The sequence below is a fragment of the Coffea eugenioides genome, unplaced genomic scaffold, assembly GCF_003713205.1.
Source record: "Coffea eugenioides isolate CCC68of unplaced genomic scaffold, Ceug_1.0 ScVebR1_1305;HRSCAF=2131, whole genome shotgun sequence".
Taxonomy (NCBI): domain Eukaryota; kingdom Viridiplantae; phylum Streptophyta; class Magnoliopsida; order Gentianales; family Rubiaceae; genus Coffea; species Coffea eugenioides.
In genome coordinates, this window is record NW_020861698.1 from 1 (window position 1) to 26359 (window position 26359).

The 26359-nt window shown below is 37.2% G+C and overlaps 6 protein-coding genes across 6 annotated transcripts; 4 read left to right on the forward strand and 2 right to left on the reverse strand.

The window, feature by feature from the left end:
* Window positions 1-1630: 1630 nt before the first annotated feature.
* Window positions 1631-2176, forward strand: LOC113755215 (bZIP transcription factor 53-like). Its single transcript, XM_027299269.1, has one exon. The coding sequence runs from the start codon at window positions 1631-1633 to the stop codon at window positions 2174-2176; it is 546 nt and encodes a 181-aa protein (XP_027155070.1).
* Window positions 2177-2828: 652 nt separating this feature from the next.
* Window positions 2829-3497, reverse strand: LOC113755206 (calvin cycle protein CP12-2, chloroplastic-like). The gene has a single exon (XM_027299260.1). It carries the CDS (start codon window positions 3403-3405, stop codon window positions 3025-3027), a length of 381 nt encoding a protein of 126 aa, XP_027155061.1. The 5' UTR covers window positions 3406-3497; the 3' UTR covers window positions 2829-3024.
* Window positions 3498-4053: 556 nt separating this feature from the next.
* On the forward strand, window positions 4054-11616 carry LOC113755212 (probable glutamyl endopeptidase, chloroplastic). Its single transcript, XM_027299265.1, has 15 exons — window positions 4054-4458; window positions 4770-4980; window positions 5171-5281; window positions 6003-6048; window positions 6418-6527; window positions 6612-7115; window positions 7438-7566; window positions 7847-8149; window positions 8227-8685; window positions 8817-8882; window positions 9371-9431; window positions 9513-9662; window positions 9904-10041; window positions 10272-10570; window positions 11151-11616. Coding segments are annotated over exons 1-15 (2931 nt in total). The 5' UTR covers window positions 4054-4115; the 3' UTR covers window positions 11152-11616.
* A 609-nt stretch (window positions 11617-12225) lies between these two features.
* On the reverse strand, window positions 12226-14374 carry LOC113755213 (cytochrome c oxidase subunit 5C-2-like). Its single transcript, XM_027299266.1, has 2 exons — window positions 14268-14374; window positions 12226-12708 (listed from the first exon to the last, which is right to left on the reverse strand). The coding sequence occupies exon 2, from the start codon at window positions 12677-12679 to the stop codon at window positions 12488-12490; it is 192 nt and encodes a 63-aa protein (XP_027155067.1). The 5' UTR covers window positions 12680-12708; window positions 14268-14374; the 3' UTR covers window positions 12226-12487.
* Window positions 14375-17623: 3249 nt separating this feature from the next.
* LOC113755207 lies at window positions 17624-23002 on the forward strand. The gene is made up of 2 exons (XM_027299261.1): window positions 17624-18169; window positions 22269-23002. The coding sequence occupies exons 1-2, from the start codon at window positions 17722-17724 to the stop codon at window positions 22826-22828; spliced, it is 1008 nt and encodes a 335-aa protein (XP_027155062.1). The 5' UTR covers window positions 17624-17721; the 3' UTR covers window positions 22829-23002.
* Window positions 23003-24375: 1373 nt separating this feature from the next.
* Window positions 24376-26086, forward strand: LOC113755209 (probable glutamyl endopeptidase, chloroplastic). Its single transcript, XM_027299263.1, has 3 exons — window positions 24376-24511; window positions 24742-25040; window positions 25621-26086. Coding segments are annotated over exons 1-3 (393 nt in total). The 5' UTR covers window positions 24376-24418; the 3' UTR covers window positions 25622-26086.
* Window positions 26087-26359: the final 273 nt, after the last annotated feature.

A 26359-nucleotide genomic window follows, 5' to 3' on the forward strand; every position in this document is an offset into this window, starting at 1 on the left:
TTTTCCTTCTCACCTTGATTGTCAAAACGCGTCCCAAGATGCGAGCATCAATTTACGTGGATTTACTTTCCAATTTGGTATTTTTTGTTTCCTTAAAAACGGTCAGCGAATTCAGCCAGCATCGTAACTAGAGGATTGACTGCACCTTTTCCTAAAGCATGCACACCTTTCCGGTTTTCGACATCGTCAAACACCATCAATTTATTTCAAACTTGTTTTAAGATTAGTATGAAAAGGCGAGGATAGGAGGAAATATGACAAATCATAAAAGGAACCCAAATTAATACAAAAATTATAACACGAACATAGTAAACCAAAAAAAAAAAGAGAGAGAGAGAGAAATAGTTCATAAGAAAAATTTAAGATGTCAATCACCCAATGTCACCTATTATTTAACAATTTCGTATTGCTAACAAAACAATAAGTACTGAATTTAACTGGATTTGGTTAATTATGTATCACAGATACGGAATTTGGTAAGTTGATAGAAATCGGCAAGGCCTTGTTTGGATAACAATTTTTCAAAGAAAAATTATTACTTTTTAGTAAACATATTTTTCAATCATATTTTTACCTCATATATATTAAATTGTTACAATAATTTTTTTACAAAAAATCTAAAAAAATACAACCAAACAAGACCTTTTTCTGACCGAAGAAGATTTTGTTGGGTAATTGGTCCTTCCAACATTTACCTAAAACGATGGGCCAAACAAAAAACAAAAAAAAAAAAAACTTAAAAGATGACCGATGGGCATCAATTGCTTTGCTGTCGTTATATTGCAGCAGGCACCTACGGCTACGAGACCCCACTCGGTCGAATTATTTTAGAATATTCCAAATTTTCTATTATTAAATCCCTTAATCTTAGACGCTGAAGCCACCATGTTCTCCTATAAATACCCCATCCCCACGATCTTGTCGACCTTCTTCGCTCCCGTCGCCTCGTTTGCGCACAGGTTAGTTCTTTTCCCTTTTCATTTCCCTTTCCCTTTCCCTTAGTTTCTTTACTGTTTATTGCTGTTTTCTTTTTTTTTTTCTTTATTTGTTTCGTTTCAGATAGTTTATTTTCTGATTTTTTGTTTTTATATCATCTAGTAATAGATTTTCATTTTATTATCTTTTTTTTTTTTGATGTTATTTGGAATATCTATGGTCGTTGGCTTTGATTTACAGCTCCTAGATTTGTGGTTTGTTTGCTTATATGATGATTGCGAAATCAGGACAGTTGTTTAAATTGTATGATTTAGCTTCTTTCTTTTTTTTGCAGATCTATACTTTGGCTGTCTCCCCCCCCAAAGAATCGTTTCAATTTCACTAAATTAATATTAATTAAGTTTTTGACGATATTAAGGAATTTCGAAGAACCGATCATGTTTCTACGTTTTCCTCTTCCTCAGAAAATTTCATGACACACACTGTCCTCATGCGCCGGATTCGCCTTCTTCACTCATTTTCAGTAGTTTTTCTCTACTGGTTTTACGTGTTTTCATGAACTAACCCTCAAATTGATTTTCATCGGGCAAAAATTTTGTAACTATTAGTCATCAGGTTCGCAATTGGTCTAAACTTTAGCAAAAAATTCGCTCCAAACGCTCACTTAACTTTCAATTAAATACATCGAAAAAAGATGGCACCAGACAAATCATTTATGAATTTCGGGTCAAAGGGGGATCCATGTAATGCTAAGTGTGATTTGAAGAAGATGAAGAGAAAGGAATCCAATCGCTTATCTGCTCAGAGGTCTCGAAATAAGAAGCACCAGCAGCTTGAAGAGCTTCTCCGTCAAGTGAATCTCTTAAAGGAAGAAAACCAATCATACTCGGACAGAATCAATGCCACCAATCAAATGTATCAAAACATGGCTTCTCAAAATAAGGTTGTGAGGGCTCAGTTTGATGAATTGTCTGATCGTTTGCGTTCCATGAATGATGTGATTCACATTGCATCTGAAGTCAATGGTGTGGCGATTGATACTCAAGAAATTCCAGATACCTCACATAAACCATGGCAGCTCCCCTTTCCGGCTCAGCCGATGTTGCAGGACCCATTTCTGCCTCAACCATTGCAGCAGGATTCCTTTCTACCTCAACCACTACCACTGTTGCAAGACCCATGGCATCTCTCCTGTGTGAATCAGCCAATTGCTGCCTCTGCTGATTACTTCCTCGACTGAAATAAATCTTGGGTTAAGCACTTGTTACTTCTTAGTTGAGTCAATGTCTGGTCGTCAGTTTCTAATTGATTGTAATATTTTTGAAGTTGTTTGATATGCTTATTTCAGCTTTTTAGGGTGTCTGATATGGTAATTGCTAGAGATTGTTTATACACTTTCAAGTATTAGTATGTTGGATTGTTAGCTTGTCCATATTAATTTGAGTAGATGTTGCTTGCAGATCTAATCTAAATTGACAATAGTTGATTGGCTACGGTTAGTCAATAAATTCAAATCTAAATTTTTTTTGGCAAGATATGAAACCCAACTCCAAAAGGGAAGCTAACTCAATGAAGTTACTTTTTCTATACACACGACTCCTCCTCCTCCTGCAACTTGGGCTGCTAGGCCTGACATTATGAGTTATTGTCACACTGACTTTTAACCCCCAATCGAGCTCGCTCGTTCCTGTATAGTTGTACGCTTGATATTCTTGGTTTCGCTTAAATATTTTGGTTGGTCCTTTTTGGCAACCGCATGATTTTCCTCTCAAAGCAAGCACTGAATGTATCCAAATCCAAACACTCGCACTTTGCAAGAATGATTGAAAAAAAAAAAAAGGAAGAAGAAAGAATAGAAACAAATTAAATCGACAGATTTCTGCAAACAAATCTAAGATCAACAGTATATGGTATAATGCTCGTTTAAACATGATGAAAAGTGATCATCCATCCATCCATCCATTTTAACGACTCTTAACGAACATAATCAAACAGTACAGAGGTTTGAAAATGATTACTTACTACTAAAAATAAAAAAAGATAAAGATAACGGGCCATGGGATTGGGAACTAACAAGCATGACCGAAATCAGTTGTCATAGGTACGGCACTCCTCAGTCTCAGGATTGTCTTTGCAATAGTTCTCCAAGACGTCCGTCTCTTTCTTGCGGTCCCTGGCGTCACTTGCAGCTGCGCTCAGCTCCTCGACTTCATCCCACGCGGCAGCACACTCTCCGCTTTCTGGGTCACCGGCGCATGCTTCCTCAGCATGCTTGACGCTCTCAGCCACCTGGTCCGACAGCCTTTCCGGTGCTGCAGCCAGGGGCCGGACAGAGAGTCCCCGGTGCACAAAATGGGTGGTGGTGGAACTCTTGCATGGGTGGTTTAGGCAGGGGAACTTGAGGGTCGAGTGTGATGCCTTGGCCAATATTTGTGGGGTTGAGAGGCTCACACCAGCTATGGCTGCCATGGCTATAATTCTGATACTCTCCCGGCTCTTATTGCTCCAGTCCAGTAGGGGTTGTAAGCTTTGCAATTATTATATAATACCAGATAACGTAAGAAGCCATACGGTCGCTCCTATAATATAGTACTAACAGTAACAGGAGTGTGAAATGAATCCTGAACATACATTTCTTATCACTTGTCTTCCTATCAAGATCTTCCACGTCATTCCACTACCAATTGTTTTTTTTTTCTTTTGTGGAAATATCTTTTGTTTTATATATATTCGGTTGGCATGAAATATCTGTGCAGTTTATTTTTATTTTTTCCCTTCCTTCCACGTGCAGCTCTTGATGATATTTTCACAGCATTTCATTCTTACGTCTGTCAATATATGTATATTCATCAGCGGGTTGGTTTCGCAACCTAGCGTGTGAAGTACGCTCAACTTAAAAAGAGGATTCGGCCATTTCCGAACGCGAAATATTCTGCGTTCCCGGGGAAATTGACCTTTTATTATTATTTTTTTTTGTGAAAGTAAACACTTTTTATAACTTCTTCATGTGTAAATTTATTTAAGGGACTAACAAGTCTGCTACTGATAATAGTAGCAGTAGTGGTAGTTAACAAGCCTACAGTGTACTACTAATCATTTTTACTAGCGATAACAGTAGAGCGGCAGTAGCGCTGGGACGATAATGTTGTTATTATTGCAGCAGCAGCAAACTAGTGAAAATGCGGCTTCACAAAGTTTATCATCGATTCTCCTCCCACTCCCTTCCCACTCCCCTCTCTCTTCTTCACCATCATCATCTCCCCAAGCCTCTCTCCTCCTCCTCCCGTTCTCCTCTCCCCAAAGCCGTCCCATTACCCTTTAGATTTCCGGCCCTGCATTCACCAACTTCCAGTTCCGGGACCTGTTATAATACCTCCTCCCATCTCAAACCCATCCCCATGCCCTCCTCCAGAATCCACAATCTTGTACCCGTAAACGCCGTCGCTGTGGAGGACGGTGCTGCTTCCAACGCATCCGATCCTCCTCATCAACCCACTCATTCTGCGTCACCTGAAAACCAAGGTTGTTCTCAAATAAACTTTTTCATAATATACCACTATTAAGATTAAAAAAAAAAAAAAACCAATAAAGGAAAAGGGTTGCCCAATCTTTTCTTTTTCTTTCTTTTTTGGTTAAGACAACGATTTATACTAGTACTAATTACTTAATAGGTATGTAAAATCTGGACGTTGATTTTAGTTTTCTTTCTCTCTCTCTCTCTCTCCTCTTCTTTAGTACTACTAGACTTCGATTAGTTATGGATGAGTCTAATCAACGAAATGCTTAAAAACTTGCTGGCTGCATTACCTACACTTCTATCGTTTAATCAACAGATTTGGGCGCCAATGGATATCAATTTCCTCCCCCAGAAATTAGAGATATAGTGGATGCTCCCCCTCTTCCTGCACTCTCGTTCTCTCCGCAGAGGGATAAAATACTTTTCCTCAGGCGGAGATCTTTACCTCCTTTGGCAGAATTAGCCAGGCCAGAGGAGAAGCTCGCTGGTGTTCGCATTGATGGAAAATGTAATTCCCGAAGCCGTATGTGAGTGATTTGGAATTTTTCCTGTCTTTTCCTTCGCTTTTGTTGTTGTTACTGCATTCTTCCATGCTGTTTCTTTCACTCACTTAATGCAATCACGGATATAATTAGACTCCAAATGTTGCAAGTAACTCGTGTATTTGCAAGTCTAACATGGCATGATACTATATGCTTCGCTCATCATTTTTCTCAGGTCATTTTACACGGGTATAGGGGTCCACTTGCTAAATGCTGATGGTACCTTAGGTCCAGAGAAGGAGATCACCGGCCTCCCACACGGTGCTAAAATCAATTTTGTTACTTGGTAATGCCCGCCCCCTCTTTCAACTTTTAGCTTGAGGCTTACAACACACTGATTCTTGGAGTCCTTAACTAGTTCAGTATTGCTGTTATCCCATTCTCATTTCATTTTTATGTGCGGACTGGCAGTTGGCCATATCCCTCATTCTACTGCATTGTGATAATATGTACTCAATTTATCCATCTTTGATGTTATCATCTACGTTAATTTAAGTCTTAACTCTCAGACCACGTAGAGGATTGACCTTATTGTGATTGGTAATGAAACTCGGGTATTCTGAAGCCATGAGTCCATTTTCTTCACTTTTTCTCAAAATGCCACATAATCCACTGCTTGTCTACTTCTCATGGGAAGAGAGATCACCTTCTGCCAGGAAATGTTAATTTCCAGGTTTACTTTCTTACACTTAGTGATGTATTCTTTCTCATCTCTAAAGAAAAAATTTATGATTTTGTTGAGCTCGTGGAAGATTATAACTTGACTGCATCTACTGAGGGCTTGGACAAGATATTGAGGGTACTGCTAAAGTGGGGTGCATTTGTTACTATTATGTCTTTTGCTCTGTGCCAACCTGCTGCAGTTTTTATACTTGGGATCTATTCTGACCTTTAGTGTGACTCTTCTTTTTTCTTTCAAGTTGATGACTAGTGTTGACATTTAGCCTTCTGTGAATTTATACTGCACCTTTTGCCTAATTTGTGATTTGTTATTTTGCTCCTAAAAGGTCAAAGGACGGTCGGCATTTATCCTTCAGTGTTCGAGCTGATGAGGTACTTTTCGGATTTTAAGTAGTTGATGTAATTTAAACTTGTGCTACTTCAATTATTCCATCGACACCTTTGGATGCTCTTAATGGTGACTTGTACCATTTTGCCTGCTTTGGTTGACTTACTGAAAGCACATGAGTTGACAAACATGTAGAGAATTCTCGTTTCTTTAAGGTCAAACTAAAAGCACTGCTAGTTTCAAAGGTTCCCTGAATTTGGCACTCTAGAATTTTAGCAGCTACCAGTTTCTCCTCTTCTTTTTCCCTCCTTTGGTTGCAAAATCAGTGGCACAATATTATGGCGGCATGCTTTTTCCCGTGTAAATTATTGTTTTGGTAACTGGCTAGACTTCCTGATTCTGGCTATGTACAGGATGATGACAGTGGCAGTAAGCTCAAAGTCTGGGTTGCTGATGTGGAGACTGGGAAAGCTAGACTATTGTTCCACTCGCCGGATGTATATGTTAATGCAGTTTTTGATAAGTATGACTCACTGTTCCTGTCGGGCCAACTTACTGAAAAAATTGTATTTCCTTCTCTCTAGTAACTAAGTGATTTCCTTCTCAGCTTTGTCTGGGTGAATAACTCAACTCTATTGGTTTGTACAATCCCTTTATCTCGTGGGGAGCCACCGAAGAAGCGCTTAGTTCCCTCTGGTCCTAAGATTCAGTCTAATGAGCAAAAAAATGTTATTCAAACGAGAACCTTCCAAGATCTGCTCAAAGACGAATATGATGAAGATTTATTTGAGTACTATGCTACTACACAACTTGTTGTGGCCTCTCTGGATGGGTCAGTGGAGCCAATTGGACCACCGGCCATATATACTTCAATGGAACCATCTCCAGATGAGCAATATATTTTGAGTACTTCAATTCATAGGCCATTTTCTTTTATTGTACCCTGTGGAAGATTTCCCAAAAAGGTCCAGGTGTGGACAGCTAATGGGAAATTTGTTAGAGAACTTTGTGATTTGCCCTTGGCTGAAGACATTCCTATTACTTTCAATAGCGTGCGGAAAGGGATGCGATCAATTAATTGGAGAGCTGACAAACCTTCCACCCTCTACTGGTATACCCAAAAATTGCTGCTGTTTATGTCTTTAACTGAATTCCTTTTTCTATTCGCTCTCTTTCTCTCTCTGTAGAAAGCTTTTATGTTTTGATTGATGGCAAATTTTTTATGTGATTAATGGTATGAATACATTCTAAACGCTATAGAGGTATGGTTAACAATTTCCTTTCTTCCTGTTAACACTATAGAGTTATGAATACTTGCTAGTCTCTGCTGCTTGGTCTGTGCCTACTTCTAAAAACTGGCTACTATATGTAGCTTTTCAGTTGTGGTACGGTACTGTTTTGATATTTTGCTTTTGTGTTGGTTATTAAATCAGGGTTGAGACGCAAGATGGTGGTGATGCCAAAGTTGAAGTGTCTCCGCGTGACATTATCTATACACAACCTGCTGTGCCACTTGAAAATGAACAGCCAATTATATTACACAAACTTGATCTTCGCTATGGGTATGATCACTATTTCCTATCAATTGCAGTCTGTGTCAACTTTCTTTGGTTTGTGTATGCTCCTGTGCATTGTCTTCTGAATTTTGGCATCTTTTTTGGAAACTCGCAAGCATAAAAAACAACAGATAATTCTTGAGAAGGCTCACTTTGGAACAGCAAAGCATTGCTCCTTGAATTCAGTTCCTGGCAATCCTACATAATTTCTGTTATTGGCTGATTGCAATCATGCTTGATAGAACTGGTAATCTTGCTCGACATCTGTGACCTTTCATCTTAACAGAGGGATTTCTTGGTGCGATGATTCGCTTGCTTTGGTGTACGAGTCCTGGTACAAAACACGGAAGATAAGAACCTGGGTTATTTCTCCTGGGTCCAGGGAGGACATAAGTCCACGCATACTATTTGATAGGTCATCAGAAGACGTCTACTCTGATCCTGGCTCTCCCATGTTGCGGAGAACTTCTGCTGGAACTTATGTGATTGCAAAGGTGAAAAATTCTGACGATGAAGGCATTTATGTTCTGTTGAGTGGAATCGGTGCTACTCCAGAAGGGAACATCCCATTTTTGGATTTGTTTGACATGTGAGTTTGTGTGTCGTCTATGGATTTTTCGTCGATGTTTTGTTTATGTACTGGGATACTGAAATGAGAATTTTCAGAAATACAGGGAACAAGGAACGAATATGGCAAAGTGATAAGGATAAATACTACGAAACTATTGTTGCTTTAATGTCCGATCAGAATGAAGGGGAGTTGTATCTTAATCAATTGAAAATACTTACTTCTAAAGAATCTAAAACTGAAAATACCCAATATTTCATACTAAGTTGGCCAGAAAAGAAACCCTGCCAGATTACAAATTTCCCCCATCCATACCCTCAGCTGGCATCATTACAGAAGGAGATGATCAGATATCAAAGGAAGGACGGAGTTCAACTTACTGCAACCCTGTACCTTCCACCAGGTTATGATCCCTCAAAAGATGGACCCCTTCCATGTCTGGTTTGGTCATATCCAGGTGAGTTTAAAAGTAAAGATGCAGCTGGACAAGTCCGTGGTTCTCCTAATGAGTTTGCTGGAATTGGACCAACGTCCCCTCTACTTTGGTTGGCAAGGAGGCAGGGTTTCTTCCCTTCACTTGCTGGGTTTTATTTATGATTTATGTATATTGAATATCAATACTGCACCTGCAGACTTTTGTCATCAGATTTGTTGTATCTTACAACTCTAAGATTGCTCTGATTTGCAGGTTCGCTGTTTTGTCTGGACCGACAATTCCCATCATTGGTGAGGGAGATGAAGAGGCAAATGATAGGTATATGATATATACGGATTTTGCATGTTGGTTCTCCATTCAAACTCAAAAGGATAAGAATCTATTCTCTTTTAGTGGAAGAAGTTTTTACGTAATTAGTCATTTGGTGAAGGTTACTACCTGTGCAAACATAACCTCTGGAAAACGGAAGATTTATAGAATCCTTAGCTTATCAGACATAACAGACTTGAAAAGAGTGGTTAGCTGATGAAAGTTTTAGTGAAAGGAAATAAGAGGCGAAGGGTGATGTTTCCTGCTGGAGGTCATGCAGATGGATGTTTCCTGTGCTAAATTTAATATCCACCTTTTGCACTCCTCCTTTCTGCACTTCAGTATGTTTTATTTGTGCAGGCTTTGTTACCTTGTATATTCTATTATCATCAATAGAATGCATGAACATATTGGCTTGCAGTATTAGTACAAAGCTTTAAATTACCATTTCCAACCTAAATGTCAATGTCAGTTTAATTAAAAGCTATGTTCACTAGGTATGTGGAGCAACTTGTTGCAAGTGCGGAGGCTGCTGTTGAGGAAGTTATATGTAGGGGTGTAAGTTTTTTGAACTGTCCTTGCCAATTTCAGTTGGAGACATGGACATATGTTTGATTTTCATACTGTTATCCTTTGAAGGTGGCACGTGCAGAAAAAATTGCCATTGGCGGTCATTCCTACGGGGCATTCATGGCTGCTAACCTCCTGGCACAAGCTCCGCATCTTTTCTGTTGTGGGATTGCTCGATCTGGAGCCTATAACCGAACTCTTACACCTTTTGGGTTTCAGGTAATGATGTCCTTAATAGAGGTAATAGAGGTTGAGGTTTTAGTTGTTTACCTTGTTCTTCCATTACACCACGCTTTAATTCTATTGTTGGTTTTGTTCCCATTTTATGGTATTTCTCTTTTTGGTTCATTTCAATTAGGGGGCAAGAGAAAGATTTGAACTTCTTTCTCTGTGGTTTCCATACTTTTTTCTAGTAAAGGTTTTGGCAGTATATTCACCTATTTCTTTTTTCTTGGCTCAGAATGAGGATCGAACTCTTTGGGAGGCCACAACTACCTACGTTGAGATGAGCCCATTCATGTCAGCCCATAAAATTAAGAAGCCCATCTTGCTTATTCATGGCGAAGAGGACAACAATCCTGGAACCTTAACAATGCAGGTAAAAGTGTGAGTCCACTTTATATTTGAAAGTTTTCTTTACCAAAGATATTTATATCTTTTGAAGATTAATCTGCACAGTGTTCTTATAAGTCGGTGTCCTTTGTTCTTCTTGTTGCTGTTAGTTTGTACTACTTTTTTGCAATCTAAAGCCGCTTTCTTGTTTTAACTGTTGGCCTCACCACCAATGTTAGAGAATTTGATTTTCTTGATTTCTTCTATGTTATGCAGTCCGATCGATTTTTCAATGCTTTGAAAGGACATGGTGCACTTTCTCGTCTGGTTATTCTTCCCTTTGAGAGTCATGGCTATGCTGCACGTGAAAGCATAATGCATGTTCTCTGGGAGACTGACAGGTGGCTGCAAACATATTGTGTATTGAATAGTAGTGTTGATTCTAATACTTGTACAGACAACATTAAAGGTACAGAGGGTTCAGAAAGCAAAGTCGTCGATGCAGCTGAAGGAGTCAGAGAGCTAGAAGATCAACAAAAGATTACACTTTATTACTCCCAAAGATCATCCTTGTGGTAATTGCTTTGTCCATTATACATCAATTATAGAGGGAAGATGGAAGGAGGAGTTCCGTACTTGAGTTTGGTCTTTGCTTTAATTCTTTTGTATTGAGATCTAAATTATGCGTGAATGTCTGCGAAAAATAAACATAAATAATGTGTTTTTACTCTCTATAAAATTTTCTGATTTCTTCATTGAATGCGATTTAAATTGCCTAAACCACTGAATTTGGGAAGCTTGCCTTCCAGTTTTTGAAAAGCATTAATCATCGAATGGAAATTGCTTGATTTGTCAATGACTAGATCTTATAAAGACTATTTCTTTCCTTGCCTAGATGTCAACAATTTGTTCTGATAGGGGTGAACCAGATAACATGTGCCGTAACCCCCATGATATTTCCCGTTTTGCCTCAATTTTGCTGCCTCCATGATTTGTTTGGATCGTGCTGTGTTTGTGCATATGCGTAGTTGTAGATGTGATTTTTTTACCGTTTTCTGATTGTAGTATTCGAACATCTCAGGTTGCTTTTGTTTCTTCCCCTATGAATTTTTAAGAAATAAATTGCTTCCTGGTTAACGACTACATGATTTGCAGAACCCATTAAAGCCTGTTATTAATGGAGTTCCGAGGTTGGATGTCAATCGGCAGGAATAAAAGCAGCAACCTTGATTTCAGATTGTGGTTCGGGTCCCTGCCCTAAGATCTGTACTCCAAGGTCAATTTATTTAATATCGCTGGGCATGATTCTACCCCTACGGTAATACTTTTAGTTGTGAATCGTGTTCGGAGAGCGTACAAGCTCTTCATTTTTCTGTATTTGGTTTTGCCCTGCTGGGGCTTGGAGCTGGAGCTGGGGAGCATTCAAGGTATTCGTGTTGCGCAATAGCAGCAATTTATTCAACACCCAAACATCAGGAGGCCGCTCTTGTAAATTGACATTTCATTCTGAGGCAATCCACAGGATTGGTGGTGTAAAATGAATAAGTGTAACTAACTGCCATTCATTTCTGACAACCATTATCAGAAAGTTTATGCATTTAAACCATCCATCGGTTAATTATGTGCTACTTACACGTTTTTGTGTCACTTAACACATTTTTGTGTCTGGACAACCAAAAAGTTCTATGAATTTAAATTACCCATCCCTTGATTACGTGGTACTTGTACATTTTCGTGCAACTTCAGAATAAATCTCCTGATACTCGACGTACACAACGGATTGACAATTTTAAAAAAAAAAAAAAAGTACTCAACGGTCTTTCCAGAAATGAAGGCAAAAAAGCCCAAGTTTACACTTCTCATGCAAGCCATTACGCATTCAAGGACTATAGCAAACAGTACGAGAAATAGAGGACAATTAGCCCTTGTGCCCTCGGTTACTAATACTCCAGTTAGAACCATCCACCAATCGGCATTTGTAAGCAGAATTTTCATCTACCATGAACTCTAATTTCGTGTCATGAAATCAAAGTTAATACTCCTATCTAGCAAGAATCCGGTCCACAGAACAGATGCTTATATAACAGCATTTTAGAGCTGCATTCAGAAATCAAGATCAGGTAAACTCAAAGGTCAAGCAGAACGCGGAACAGTTCAAGCCCGAATACCATCAGCAGCAATTGGAAGCACGGAGAAAAACTGTGCAGAATTTTTAAAAATGAAAACTAACGAAACATAATTATCCATCTGGTGTTCTATCATATGGGTGTATGAATATATAAGAGAAAAGTAAGAAACTGATCCAACGGCAGAAAACACATTAAAAAAAACTTGAGCAATGATGTTGCATGAAAAATTCAGTACAAAATAACTTATTCTCTAGAAACCACAATCGGCACGCTCATGGCTCATTTCAAGAGCCAATTGATGAGATCACAAGTTGTGGAAGCACCAGCAGCAGTTGCAATAGTAAAACTAAGAGAAGTTACAAACTATTCTTCTGCGACCACACTGATATCACCTTTCTCCAGCAAGTCATAAAATGCACGAACTTTTCTCTGCTCATTCCAGTGATGCATCTTCCACAAGGTACCAGCAGCTAGTCCAAATACAGCTCCAAAAATTAACTCCTTCACCACACTTGGTCCTGTCAAGGTGGCATGTGCGACCTTATGGGCAGCCATTTAGCTTCCGAGTTAAATGCAGAATGTCCCTGCAAATACCAAAAATATTTGTAACTTCTCTTCTAGTTGTTAAAAGCTAGCAAACCACTCCAGACTCATTTACATTTTTTTTTGGGGGGCGGGGGCGGTTTAACAAGGAATTGCTGAATGCTATTTGAAAACTAATTAACATTGGTAACTTAGCATGAATGCATTTTGAAAACTGGTAACTTAGCATGAATGCGCAAGTAAAATAGCAAGCATCTGGTTAACAAATCCTTGGTGTCTTTTCATTGAGACGAGTCCCCGTGGCACAACACTTGAACTTTGTCTACTCCAACACAGACATTACCATAAACTCGTCTTGGTCAATTTCTTAAAACCCTCATTTTGCAAATAGACAAAAAAATGTTTTTAGCAAGTTTCTCTTATGTTTTGCAATGGCCTCCAAGGTCAGTTAGTCATGTAGCCAACTTCAATCACCAACAACTAACTTAGGTAATGTAAATAGGCCAGCCCTCTCACAATGATCTGGTTACATATGCAGATAAAGTTTACCACATATAGTAAAATGGAGTTGCACTTAGAATGGAACTCCATACTGGTAAGGATATGTGGTGGCCACCTTGCCTTGGAAAGGGAGGTTCCCTTCAAAAAGAACTCTGAAAGAGAATATATTGGAAACAAAATGGGAAGTACATCAAAGCCCTTGACTTGTGAATCCACATTGTTAAAACCAAATCCATGTCTAACTTCAACCTCTCTCATCTTCTCCATCTGTTGTTAGTCTATTCTTAACCAAAAGTATTGCAATTCAATCATTTCATCATTCCGCTAACCATCCACCCAATGTCGACCAAAGCTGAATAATAGGTTATCCTTCTAGTAAAAAATCAAATGTCAAGTTTAAGGAAGGAAACTGGCCTGTTACCACAAGCAGTACAGGAAGGGCCCAAAAATATTATAATGCGGATGCTGCGGAACAAATGGTTTTCAACTAGTTATTCAATGAATCGAGTAAAATAAAATGACATCAAAGTAAGATTCTTCCAAAGAACTAACAGACCAGTCTATGGCTGCAACGTAATCCTAAAAAGGCAAAATTTCCCCCCTTTTTCAACATACATAAGATATGGCAATTAAATCCCAGAATTAGGAACATAACAGGTCAAAAATGGGGAAAAAAGCAAAACAATTATGAAAAAAAAAAACAAACTGCCTTTCCAATTGTTACACTGATAGAAAGTAAAAACCATTTGGCTTCGGCTTCTAAACCCTCGTCCAGAAATATGACGAAAACCCATCCCGAAACGTTGACCATATTAGTATGATTCAACCGACTAATTTAACTACAAAAAAGAAAAAGAAAAATAAACGGCCAAGAGTATCAGATCTACCCAATAAGGATCTCATATTCGAATACAGAAATCTCCAGAAGCAAATGCAAGCTTAATATAAACTGTTTCATTTTTCAAATTTTATTACCAAAAGAGAATAAACGAGGACATATACCCAAAAAAAAAAAACAGAGAGAGAGAGAAACTAAATCGCATATGTATCAAGCGTCTTCGACCAGAGGGGAAAATGGAATTATGGTTGAGGGAGTGACCTGAGCAGCGATTCAGGAGGTTGACGGCAGACGTGAGGCGATAGACGGTGATATGAGTTGAGTGACAAAAGCCAGAATCAGATGAGGAGCCAGAATCAGATGAGGAGTGGTTGGTTGGGTTGGGTTCTAATACTCCTCGTTTTTCGCGGGACGCTCGTACTCGGGCTCGGGGTAATGGTTCGGGAACACGCCTGTGGGCCTCTAGTGACCCAATGCATAAACTTCAACTTTACGTTGATGACTTTAATCGAATACTAGGATTCAAAAATGTAGCACAGAAATTTTATCACAGAAAAAAAAAATTGAATATCACATGTTCATGCAAAAGAGAAGGAAAAAGTGACATTTTATTTATTTATTTATGGAAACAAACAAAAGAATGACAAGAGACGCATAACTAAGCTGTTGTCACGGGAAAGCTATTTATTTATTTATTTTTAGTTTGATGGTAGTTCAATCCCTTCTGATTTCTCCTTGGTCCATTTGGATTCACTCATTCCCCTTACTATAGAGTAGAAATAGGAAAAGAATAGAAAAGCTATCGTATCGATTGCGGGAATTATGCTCTTATAATTAATTTTTTTTTTGACAAACAAAAGGACTTGACCCCACTTCAAGCCCAACTCTTATTTGGGTTGTTGGGTTATTTCTCATTTTGGTTACAAGGCTCGAACACTGGATCTCGGGTGTACTAACTCTTAGTGAGACCAGCTTGACTGTCTTGGAAGGGCATGCTCTTATAATTAATTACTAGTTAACACTGTGGTTTTTTTGACTTCCTCGGTGGTTGATTGCTTATTGTCCCACTTCCTACCCTCTCACGTAATATTTGACAAGCAAAAAAGAAAATACCCTCTCGTGTAATACTGGTAGGCTAGTATTATAGTGACCATTCAGTTCGCAATTGGACTTTATTGGAGCGAATTAAGAGTATAATAATGAAAAACAAAAACTGCATGCACCACCAGAAATGCGTGTCCGACCCAAGTCAGCAGATCTGGTGGCAGCCGGTTGGTTTGCAATATACGAGTAGGGGACCGGACTCGTGGGCCGTGGCGTCTCTAGTCCAACTTTTGTCTAATTTCATCCAATTACCTCCGCTTGGATCCAGGCGTACTTTAAAAATAAAATTTTTAATTTTTAGAACCTACAGTAATATATTCTCAAAATGCCTCTTGAAAATACATTAAATACATGCAATTTCAAGTACACAATAAAAATAAAAAACTGAATAAAATAAATTTATCACCTTTTTCTTCTTTCATTCACCACCATCCTCCTCCCCCCTCCTCCTCTATTTTACTCCTCCTCCCTCATCTCTTCCTCTTCCTCTTCCATCCCATTCCCTCTTCTCCCCCCCACCCCTTCAACACCTCTCCCTTCCCTTCCTCCTCTCTAATTGTGTCAGCTGCAACAAAAAAAGGAAGAGAGAAAATAGGAGCGGAGGGAAGGAGAGAGGAGATTTGGTGTCGGTGGAGAAGGGGAGGGGTAGTGGTCAAAATTTAACAAAAAATTAAAAATATGCTAACAAAATTTTAAATTCTAAAAGTACTCAAACTATATTTTCAAAAATATCTAATGCGAACTGATCATTTAAATAAAAAAAAAATGCCTAATGCATATGAACTCGTAATTTTTAGAATATTTAATGTAAAATAATAGCACTTATGTAACTAATTCACAATTGCACTAAAATTATACCAAAAGTTGTAAAAATTATAATAATAGAACGTAATCAGGTCCTGATCCGCATTTTCATTGGCGCCTGGCCCTAATTTTTGTGTGTTTGTGTGCTTAAATACCAGCAATAAATAAAGAAAAGGACCGCGGAATCAAAGTATTATTAAAAAATAAAAGCAAACAGGAAGGAACCAGACCGTGGAGTCCTTTGTTGCCAGATACCCAAACTCAAAAGTAGCCTCCGCCCCTCTGGCTCGTCTACCCCCTAGTGTTTAATCTTCGGATTTTCCAATGCCAGCTCAACTGAGCTGCGATTTTGGTCTTTTGCTTGCTAGTCTACGTGGTTGGTTCAAATGCCGTTTGGATTAGCTGTTTTTGAGGGTGTTTTTGAAAAATTTTGCTGTAGCAGAGTTTTTAGAGTATATTTTGGCACTTTGAGGGTGTTTTATTGGCACTTTATTATGAGATATTTGGTAAAATTTTAAAAAAATTTAAACTAATTTTTAGATTATCTTTTAGAGTACTTTGTTGTAACTTTTATTGTATTTGAAAAACTAATTTTTGAAAAACACTCCAAAAACAAGAGATCCAAACAAAGCCAAGCTATCAATCCTTTTTTTTTTTTTTTTCAGCAACCATACATTTGTATAATCTATCCTATCCTAATTTAGGGAAAAGGGAGCCTAAAGAGACTGTCGTAGGGACTAGTGAGTATACAGACCCAATTAGATCAAAACAGTATTATGACTCAAAAAGGGACTTAAATTCCTACCTTAGTGGCCATTGAGCCATGGCCCGGTGGTTCAAAGCTACCAATCCCAGTCCTCGTAGTATACATGACACAGCCAACAGCCTCTTTTGCTGTCAGTACCAAGACATTTAATTTGACTTAATCTAGAAGGAGAGGAGAAAGAGGAAAGAGAACTTTTTATATTTAGACTAGGGATAATTTCATAATACTCCCCTAAAATTTGTAATAATTTTACTAAGTTTTCTTAAGATTTCAAAAATTATACCTATCTCTCTTGATTTGATACTTGTGATTATCAAACCTTAGACTTGATCAACAATTTTAATTAATACTCCAAAATATAAGTTTAATTACTTCTCAAAGCAATTGTTAGCTCAAATATGAGACAAGAGTGTCAAATTTTTAACACCATATTTATTGTTTGACGAGCAATTATGACAATAGTTCTACATTATTATAATAGAATGCTTTTAGTGGTGCTTTAGGAGATAAATATTCTTTCTAAACCGGAGAAGACGGTATCGTCATACTGCTTTTGGAGTTTTGTGAATTTTCAGATTGCTGGAATTACCATATATAGTTTCATCGTAGTTCTGACCATTTAGTTTTGGGTTAGCGTTCCTTTTGATTAAAGAAAAAAAGATTGACAAATAAAATTTGGATGACATTAAAAGGTGACTTTATTATATATATATCTTTGTATATGCACGCCCAACAAGGAAATTTTATTAAAATGTTAAGATTAAAATTATCAATTCAGGTGGATAAGGGAGGTAAATATAATTTTCAAAACTTTAAGGAAGCTCAGTTAAATTGTAAAAACTTCAGGTAGATTTGTGAAATTATCCCTTAAGACGGCTAGGACAGTAGCATATCTCCTGCTGTGTGTAGTGTATGTGTATATATATATATATAGACGGTAGAGAGAGAGAGTCCATACGTACATATAGAGTAGGGAGAGGGCGGGGCTTAGGCATAGAGAAAGAGGTGGGAGAAAATCTGAATCTGAGTAAGACGGCGGCCATGGCTCGCTCCCTTTGCTGTTCCACCAGGTGTTTGTTGGTGTTGTTCCTGATATCAGCCGTGCCAATCGGATATGTGATAAGGCTGGGGACGGCTGGGAAGGCGGGCAGGCAAGTGTACGAATACCAGAGTGTTGGGTGGCTGAGGGAGTGCAGCAAGTGGGACGACGTCAACAGTCGATTCATCGTATCGTTGTTCGAGGGGGGTATGGGCGTAGTTCCGATTCTTCCCGAGCATCATCATCCCAAAGCCTCGGCCTTGGAGGAGATCCAGGTGGTAAAGGACGCTGACTTGGCCGGCAACGCCACTCTGGGCTTCACCATCGACCGCCCTCGGAATCGGGTGGTGGTGTGCATAGCTGACATTTTGGGCAACCGGTACAGTGCCCTGGCGGCCTATGATATCACCACCTGGAACCGCCTCTTTCTTACCAAACTCAGTGGCCCAGGTTAGGCTGCCCCCGCCTCTATTCTTCTCGGCAACCGGTATTCGTTTTTTTAAAAAAAAAAAAAATTTATTTTAAACTCAGTCAATGCTTTCAACTAACTAGTCAGCCTCTACGGCTACTACTTTTTACTAGTACTAGTATGGAGTATAATCTAACACAACTTTTTCTTTTTTCTTTGTGATGTTATCTCATTACTGGTTTCTGAGTGTGCCGTTATACTTTTTTTTTGAAATTGCCATTCACTCTCATCTCTAGTGAAAAAAAAAAAGAAGGAACAGCAGTAGTAGCATTTGTGTTGTGTGTTTGTTTTTTCACGTTTATTAGAAGGGGCCAGGCCAATCAATTAATCAATCAATCAACGTCTTTGCTTTAACCAAAACAATTTCCTTCTCTTCCCTTCTTATTATATCATAAATAATAATGATTTTGGAATCGAAAATTTGTGTTTTTTTTATTATTTGAAAAAAAAGAAGAAAAAAGAAAAGTAAATATTGGGTTAAGTGTGAAGTGGCGTTCATTGGCGAGTGAAACGTGGTGCGTGGGTGGGTGGATAGTTGGACGTCGGAGCTTGGAGAGGATGTTGATCGGCGATTGGTCAGTCGTCAGTAGTTGGTTTGTTTTGTCTATTTATTATTATTATTTATTATTTATCGAAGGAAGGGGGAGTTGGTCTGCTATTATTACTGAGATGACAGAAGTGTTAATAAATGGCACTCCAAAAGTTGTTGCTAGTCACACTCTTTTTTCTTTTCATCGCTTTTTTTTTTCTTTCCCCTTCTAACTAATTCCGATCTGTGAAAACATTTTTCATCCTTTTTTTGTTTTTTGTTTTGACCTTTTATACTCCCCGGCCCTGTGTGGTTTTTTAGATTTTATTTTTTTGAAAGAAAGAAAACTTTTCAAGTCATAACCTTAAGTTCTAAACTGGAAGTTTGATCTGTATCTGACTTTGAGGTTTGGGCCTCAATGGGCTTTGTGGGATATGGGACAGGGACGGTTCACCGGTCCTGAGCTGTTCATGGTCAAGCTCATGGTCAAGATTTGATAAAAAAATATAGGGATAATTTCAGAAACCTCCCCTGAGGTTTCTGACATTTACACTCACCTCCCCTGTGGTTTGAACAATTACACTAACCTCCCCTGAGGTTACTAATCCTTTACAAATTCAGTCCAAATGATTAAAATATTGTTTTAGAGAGTGAAATTAGAATTTTGTACCTGATTTGCCCTTTGTGCTACATGTCCAATGAATGACAAAGTATTACAAATTAATTAATAATTAATAAACTTTAAGGAGCGTAGTTTATAGGCAAATACGTATTACTTATTTAAAGTACCAGCTCTTTACAGGTATTTTACTTTCAAACATTTACTTTATTACAAATATTTATTCTCAAATACAGATTTGTATTTACTCTCAAATATTTAATTTTTGTTAAATAAAAAACCTACCAGTTTTTCTTCCGTAGAAATATTAATATAACACTTTTTCAATTTTAGTTATAAATATTTATGTATTTAGCATAAATTAAATGATTCAGGATAAAATACTCATAAAGAGCTAATACTTTACTCATGTAATGGATGAAAATCATAAAAAATTAATACTTTATGGGCCATTTCTTTTTTTTAAAAATATTTAATTTATATTAAATAGATAACCTACTGATTTTCTTTTTGCGAGAATATTACTGTAACACTTTTTAATTTTTAATCACAAACGTTAATATTTATCATAAATTAAATATTTGAAAATAAAATATTTGTAAAGGGCGGGTATTTTAAATAGGTTATGTGTATTTGCCTATAAACTACACTCCTTACTTAAATCAATAAACTACACTCCTTAACTTAAATCAATAAACTTTATGATTTCAAATATTTAATTTATGATAAATATATTAACGTTTGTGATTAAAAATTAAAAAGTGTTACAGTAATATTCTCGCAAAAAGAAAATCAGTAGGTTATCTAATTAATATAAATTAAATATTTTTAAAAAAAAGAAATGGCCCATAAAGTATTAATTTTTTATGGTTTTCATCCATTACATGAGTAAAGTATTAGTCTTTATGAGTATTTTATCCTGAATCATTTAATTTATGCTAAATACATAAATATTTATAACTAAAATTGAAAAAGTGTTATATTAATATTTCTACGAAAGAAAAACTGGTAGGTTTTTTATTTAACAAAAATTAAATATTTGAGAGTAAATACAAATCTGTATTTGAGAATAAATATTTGTAATAAAGTAAATGTTTGAAAGTAAAATACCCGTAAAGAGCTGGTACTTTAAATAAGTAATACGTATTTGCCTATAAACTACGCTCCTTAAAATTTATTAATTATTAATTAATTTGTAATACTTTGTCATTCATTGGACATGTAGCACAAAGGGCAAATCAGGTACAAAATTCTAATTTCACTCTCTAAAACAATATTTTAATCATTTGGACTGAATTTGTAAAGGATTAGTAACCTCAGGGGAGGTTAGTGTAATTGTTTAAACCACAGGGGAGGTGAGTGTAAATGTCAGAAACCTCAGGGGAGGTTTGTGAAATTATCCCAAAAATATATATATATGATCCAGATCTTTTCTTGTATCTCGTTTTTAATAACGTGTGTGGGGCCTATAAAAATTTGTTCTAAAATTATACGTTGTGCAAATAAAATTACGTCATGTGCAAATAAAATTATGCGCTGTGCAAAATGCACATAATTCCCTGGTCCGGCGTTGTGATAACTAACAGATTTGTAGAGTGTTACTACGCAACTGCCTATCCATGACATGAGCAGGAAACAGTTGAAACATTACTTATTCAAGGGCTGCTCACTTTTAATTTTTTTTTTGTTTTTGTTTTTTGGAGGGGGGGGGGGGAGGGTATCCAATTTGAGAATATATTAGTATTACCCTACGCTTTTTGCACGGCGTTAATAATCAATATGCCGGTCTAAATACTCCCTTGACTCCCTTCTTGAAAAAATACGTCAACAACGAAAGGTGACGGCTTTTGATTCCTATGCCTAGGACAATATTTCTCTCACTTGCGTCTTATTTTACTAATGATGCGAAACAAGTACTCCTACAACCAAAAAAAAAAAAAAAGTACTCGAAAATAAATAAATAAAAGAGATAATTTCAGAAACCTCCTCTGAGGTTTTTGATAATTTTACTGAGTTTCCTTATGGTTTTGAAAATTACACTTATTTCCTTTGATTTGATAGTTTAGTAATAAAATGTTAAAATAATATTGATTTGGTCAATTTTTTAAATGAATATTGAAAAATGCCCTTGTGTAATGAGTTTTAATTTATTTCTCTATATAATTATAAGATTATTCAGTATAATTATAAGGAAAATGTGTTAAATTTTTCATCTCTACAAGGAAAATGTCTAATTTTATCAATATGATATGATACTTTTGATAGTATTTTATTATAGATTTAGATTTATTAGATAGAAAAGAAAATATTGAAATAATTCATTTAGAATTTATGAATTTTTGAAGTAGGGAGATTATCATAATTTAGTAGTGTTTTTAGGCTATTTCTTTTGGATTTATTGTTAATTGTAATATCAAAAAATAGAAAACAAAAATTAGCAAAAATATTGGATATCGTATAAAATTAATTCTTCAAAAAAATCACTAGTTCGATATTTGGTTATAATGGAAACTAGAGGTAATAGTGATAGTTTTATAGTTTTATTGGTGAAAAATAAAAAAGGAATAAGAAGAAAAAATAATGAAAAAATAATTTTAAAACTTATTCTAAGTATAAACATATCAAATAAGAGAATTTTACTAAAATATTTAAAAGTAAAATTGTCATTTTAAATGATAAGAAAGGTATGGGAAATTTTTCAAACCTCAGTGGAGTTAAATGAAATTGGTAGAAACCTCAGGGGAGGTTTCTAAAATTATTCCTAAATAAAACGAAAACTTAAAGCTGGTAACGGGCTTCATCTTTGTTAATCGTTTCTTTTTCTTTCTTCTTTTTTTTTTCCCTCCTTTGATGAATTTACCCTTTTGGCTTCTTGATTGATGATGAATGAAAGACGATGATGGTTATATTGCATGCACTATTATTACTGCAGAGGATGAGAAAGCATTTGCAGATGACGTGGCAGTGGATGAGGAGGGTAATTCGTACGTGACCGACCCCAAAGGAGGCAAAATTTGGAAAGTGGGTGCGACCGGCCAATTCCTGGCCACCATGCGCAATCCCCTCTTTACCCCCCCGGGCTGGCAGAACCAAATTGTTGGCATCAACGGAATCATCTATCATCCCAACGGCTACTTCTTGGTGGTTCATACAATGGCCGGCCAGCTCTACAAGGTTGCTACTAACGCTGTCGCTGGGAAGGAGGCCGGCCCGGTGGTTAGGTTGGTAAAACTTGTTGAAGGGGGTAGTTTGAAATTCGGAGATGGGCTGGAGTTGTTGTCTCCCACAAAGCTTATTGTCGCCGGCAACCCGACTAGACTGGTCGAGACCACCGACGACTGGGATACCGCCAGGGTCTCAGGCGTGACCAAAGGTGCCACTCATCGTATTGTCACGGCAGCCACCGTCAAGGACGGCAGGGTTTACCTGAACCACATACTTGGGCTGGGCTACCCCAAACGAAAGCACATTCTCATGGAGGCTGTTTTCTGATCTTGGAGTTGATGGCCCCCTTCTTTTCTTCTCTCTTTTTTATTTTCGAGTATTTGGTTGAGATGTTCGAATAAGAAAACTTCTGAGATACAAAATGTATTCGTATAGTACGACTTTCGTAACCAGGAGAAAAGGAAGAATTTGGATTGAATGGTGCCAGGTTTTCTTTTGAAAGTGTTCATAGTTGACTCCGTGTTCATCCTCCAAATTGAAAGGTAAAATTAATTTGAAGCAAAAGAAAAAAAGAACCCTCGCAATACATTTGAAGGTAATTTAGTTTAACATTTTTAGAATATATTTAACTTCACCTCTCGTAATAAAAAAAGCTATACAACAGGGAGTGGATTTAACCCCTATCAACAGTTTAAGGATAATTCTGTAGGAGACATTTGCTTTGAGAGAGTGACGATACTTCAACCAAGAGAGGGAGAGCAGCAAATCAGATGCATGGAAGGAGAACCTTAGCAAGACACAGACAAAACAAAGAGAAGAGAAGAAGACGGGCTCCATCCATAGCGAAAATCGGTCCACACCTAATGCATACTCCTTTAGTTCTTTCTTTTCTACAGTAGTACGGTGTTAATAATACATGGTCCCGATCCACGTCATTCGGTTCAATTTAAACATCGTATTTGGGGGAGGAGCACAGAGTGGGTTGAGCGAGCAACTGTTCCTAAAAGTTCACTGGGTTTATTTTTCATTTTTTTGAAAATATCCTGTGAATCTTGAGTTGTGACGGAATTGCGTGGGACACGAACGATCCGTCAATAACAACAATTTTCGAAATGAAAGTATTCTAAATGGTTTGTTTGGTCTGGTATGATTTCCAGTGAAAATAATTTTTATTTGCACATTTCAATTACCGCTTTTTATCTCACAGTAACATCATATCACAAAAAGTGCTAAATGTAATTATTTCCAAATAAATCATCCAAATAAACACCTATCCAACAAAACATACTTATAGATTCTACGTGAATTATTTTGTAAAATTTTTAGGGTTATTCCATTTGTCCCCCCAAACTTTGGATGATTATTCACTTAAGTCCCTAAACTTCAAAATGGGACACTTAAGTCCCTAAACTTATAAATACCTCTCACTTAAGTCCCTGAACTTATAAAATGGGACACTTTAATCCCTAAATCCTCATAAAATGGGACACTTTGACCACCAACGGCATTCAGGATTTGTTAACAATTTTCCTTAAGTGGGAGATATTTATAAATTTAGGGACTTAAGTGTCCCATTTTGAAGTTTAGGGACTTAAGTGGGTAATCGTCTAAAGTTTGGGGGGACAAAGTGGAATTAACCCAAAATTTTACAAATAATTCACGTAGAATTATAAGTATGTTTTGTTTGGATAGGTGTTTATTTGGATGATTTATTTGAAATAATTACTGTAGCACTTTTTGGTATTTCTCTTTTTGGTTCATTTCAATTAGGGGGCAAGAGAAAGATTTGAACTTCTTTCTCTGTGGTTTCCATACTTTTTTCTAGTAAAGGTTTTGGCAGTATATTCACCTATTTCTTTTTTCTTGGCTCAGAATGAGGATCGAACTCTTTGGGAGGCCACAACTACCTACGTTGAGATGAGCCCATTCATGTCAGCCCATAAAATTAAGAAGCCCATCTTGCTTATTCATGGCGAAGAGGACAACAATCCTGGAACCTTAACAATGCAGGTAAAAGTGTGAGTCCACTTTATATTTGAAAGTTTTCTTTACCAAAGATATTTATATCTTTTGAAGATTAATCTGCACAGTGTTCTTATAAGTCGGTGTCCTTTGTTCTTCTTGTTGCTGTTAGTTTGTACTACTTTTTTGCAATCTAAAGCCGCTTTCTTGTTTTAACTGTTGGCCTCACCACCAATGTTAGAGAATTTGATTTTCTTGATTTCTTCTATGTTATGCAGTCCGATCGATTTTTCAATGCTTTGAAAGGACATGGTGCACTTTCTCGTCTGGTTATTCTTCCCTTTGAGAGTCATGGCTATGCTGCACGTGAAAGCATAATGCATGTTCTCTGGGAGACTGACAGGTGGCTGCAAACATATTGTGTATTGAATAGTAGTGTTGATTCTAATACTTGTACAGACAACATTAAAGGTACAGAGGGTTCAGAAAGCAAAGTCGTCGATGCAGCTGAAGGAGTCAGAGAGCTAGAAGATCAACAAAAGATTACACTTTATTACTCCCAAAGATCATCCTTGTGGTAATTGCTTTGTCCATTATACATCAATTATAGAGGGAAGATGGAAGGAGGAGTTCCGTACTTGAGTTTGGTCTTTGCTTTAATTCTTTTGTATTGAGATCTAAATTATGCGTGAATGTCTGCGAAAAATAAACATAAATAATGTGTTTTTACTCTCTATAAAATTTTCTGATTTCTTCATTGAATGCGATTTAAATTGCCTAAACCACTGAATTTGGGAAGCTTGCCTTCCAGTTTTTGAAAAGCATTAATCATCGAATGGAAATTGCTTGATTTGTCAATGACTAGATCTTATAAAGACTATTTCTTTCCTTGCCTAGATGTCAACAATTTGTTCTGATAGGGGTGAACCAGATAACATGTGCCGTAACCCCCATGATATTTCCCGTTTTGCCTCAATTTTGCTGCCTCCATGATTTGTTTGGATCGTGCTGTGTTTGTGCATATGCGTAGTTGTAGATGTGATTTTTTTACCGTTTTCTGATTGTAGTATTCGAACATCTCAGGTTGCTTTTGTTTCTTCCCCTATGAATTTTTAAGAAATAAATTGCTTCCTGGTTAACGACTACATGATTTGCAGAACCCATTAAAGCCTGTTATTAATGGAGTTCCGAGGTTGGATGTCAATCGGCAGGAATAAAAGCAGCAACCTTGATTTCAGATTGTGGTTCGGGTCCCTGCCCTAAGATCTGTACTCCAAGGTCAATTTATTTAATATCGCTGGGCATGATTCTACCCCTACGGTAATACTTTTAGTTGTGAATCGTGTTCGGAGAGCGTACAAGCTCTTCATTTTTCTGTATTTGGTTTTGCCCTGCTGGGGCTTGGAGCTGGAGCTGGGGAGCATTCAAGGTATTCGTGTTGCGCAATAGCAGCAATTTATTCAACACCCAAACATCAGGAGGCCGCTCTTGTAAATTGACATTTCATTCTGAGGCAATCCACAGGATTGGTGGTGTAAAATGAATAAGTGTAACTAACTGCCATTCATTTCTGACAACCATTATCAGAAAGTTTATGCATTTAAACCATCCATCGGTTAATTATGTGCTACTTACACGTTTTTGTGTCACTTAACACATTTTTGTGTCTGGACAACCAAAAAGTTCTATGAATTTAAATTACCCATCCCTTGATTACGTGGTACTTGTACATTTTCGTGCAACTTCAGAATAAATCTCCTGATACTCGACGTACACAACGGATTGACAATTTTAAAAAAAAAAAAAAAGTACTCAACGGTCTTTCCAGAAATGAAGGCAAAAAAGCCCAAGTTTACACTTCTCATGCAAGCCATTACGCATTCAAGGACTATAGCA

Excerpts from the sequence above, each read along its gene's own strand:
- LOC113755207 (XM_027299261.1), top strand. The coding sequence starts at position 17,722 with ATGGCTCGCTCCCTTTGCTGTTCCACCAGGTGTTTGTTGGTGTTGTTC. Across the intron at positions 18,170-22,268 it reads TACCAAACTCAGTGGCCCAG|AGGATGAGAAAGCATTTGCA; the intron begins GTTAGGCTGCCC and ends TTATTACTGCAG.
- LOC113755212 (XM_027299265.1), top strand. The coding sequence starts at position 4,116 with ATGCGGCTTCACAAAGTTTATCATCGATTCTCCTCCCACTCCCTTCCC. Across the intron at positions 7,567-7,846 it reads AAACTTGATCTTCGCTATGG|AGGGATTTCTTGGTGCGATG; the intron begins GTATGATCACTA and ends TCATCTTAACAG. Across the intron at positions 8,150-8,226 it reads TTTTTGGATTTGTTTGACAT|AAATACAGGGAACAAGGAAC; the intron begins GTGAGTTTGTGT and ends GAGAATTTTCAG.
- LOC113755209 (XM_027299263.1), top strand. The coding sequence starts at position 24,419 with ATGAGCCCATTCATGTCAGCCCATAAAATTAAGAAGCCCATCTTGCTT. Across the intron at positions 24,512-24,741 it reads CTGGAACCTTAACAATGCAG|TCCGATCGATTTTTCAATGC; the intron begins GTAAAAGTGTGA and ends TATGTTATGCAG.
- LOC113755213 (XM_027299266.1), bottom strand. The coding sequence starts at position 12,679 with ATGGCTGCCCATAAGGTCGCACATGCCACCTTGACAGGACCAAGTGTG.
- LOC113755206 (XM_027299260.1), bottom strand. The coding sequence starts at position 3,405 with ATGGCAGCCATAGCTGGTGTGAGCCTCTCAACCCCACAAATATTGGCC.
- LOC113755215 (XM_027299269.1), top strand. The coding sequence starts at position 1,631 with ATGGCACCAGACAAATCATTTATGAATTTCGGGTCAAAGGGGGATCCA.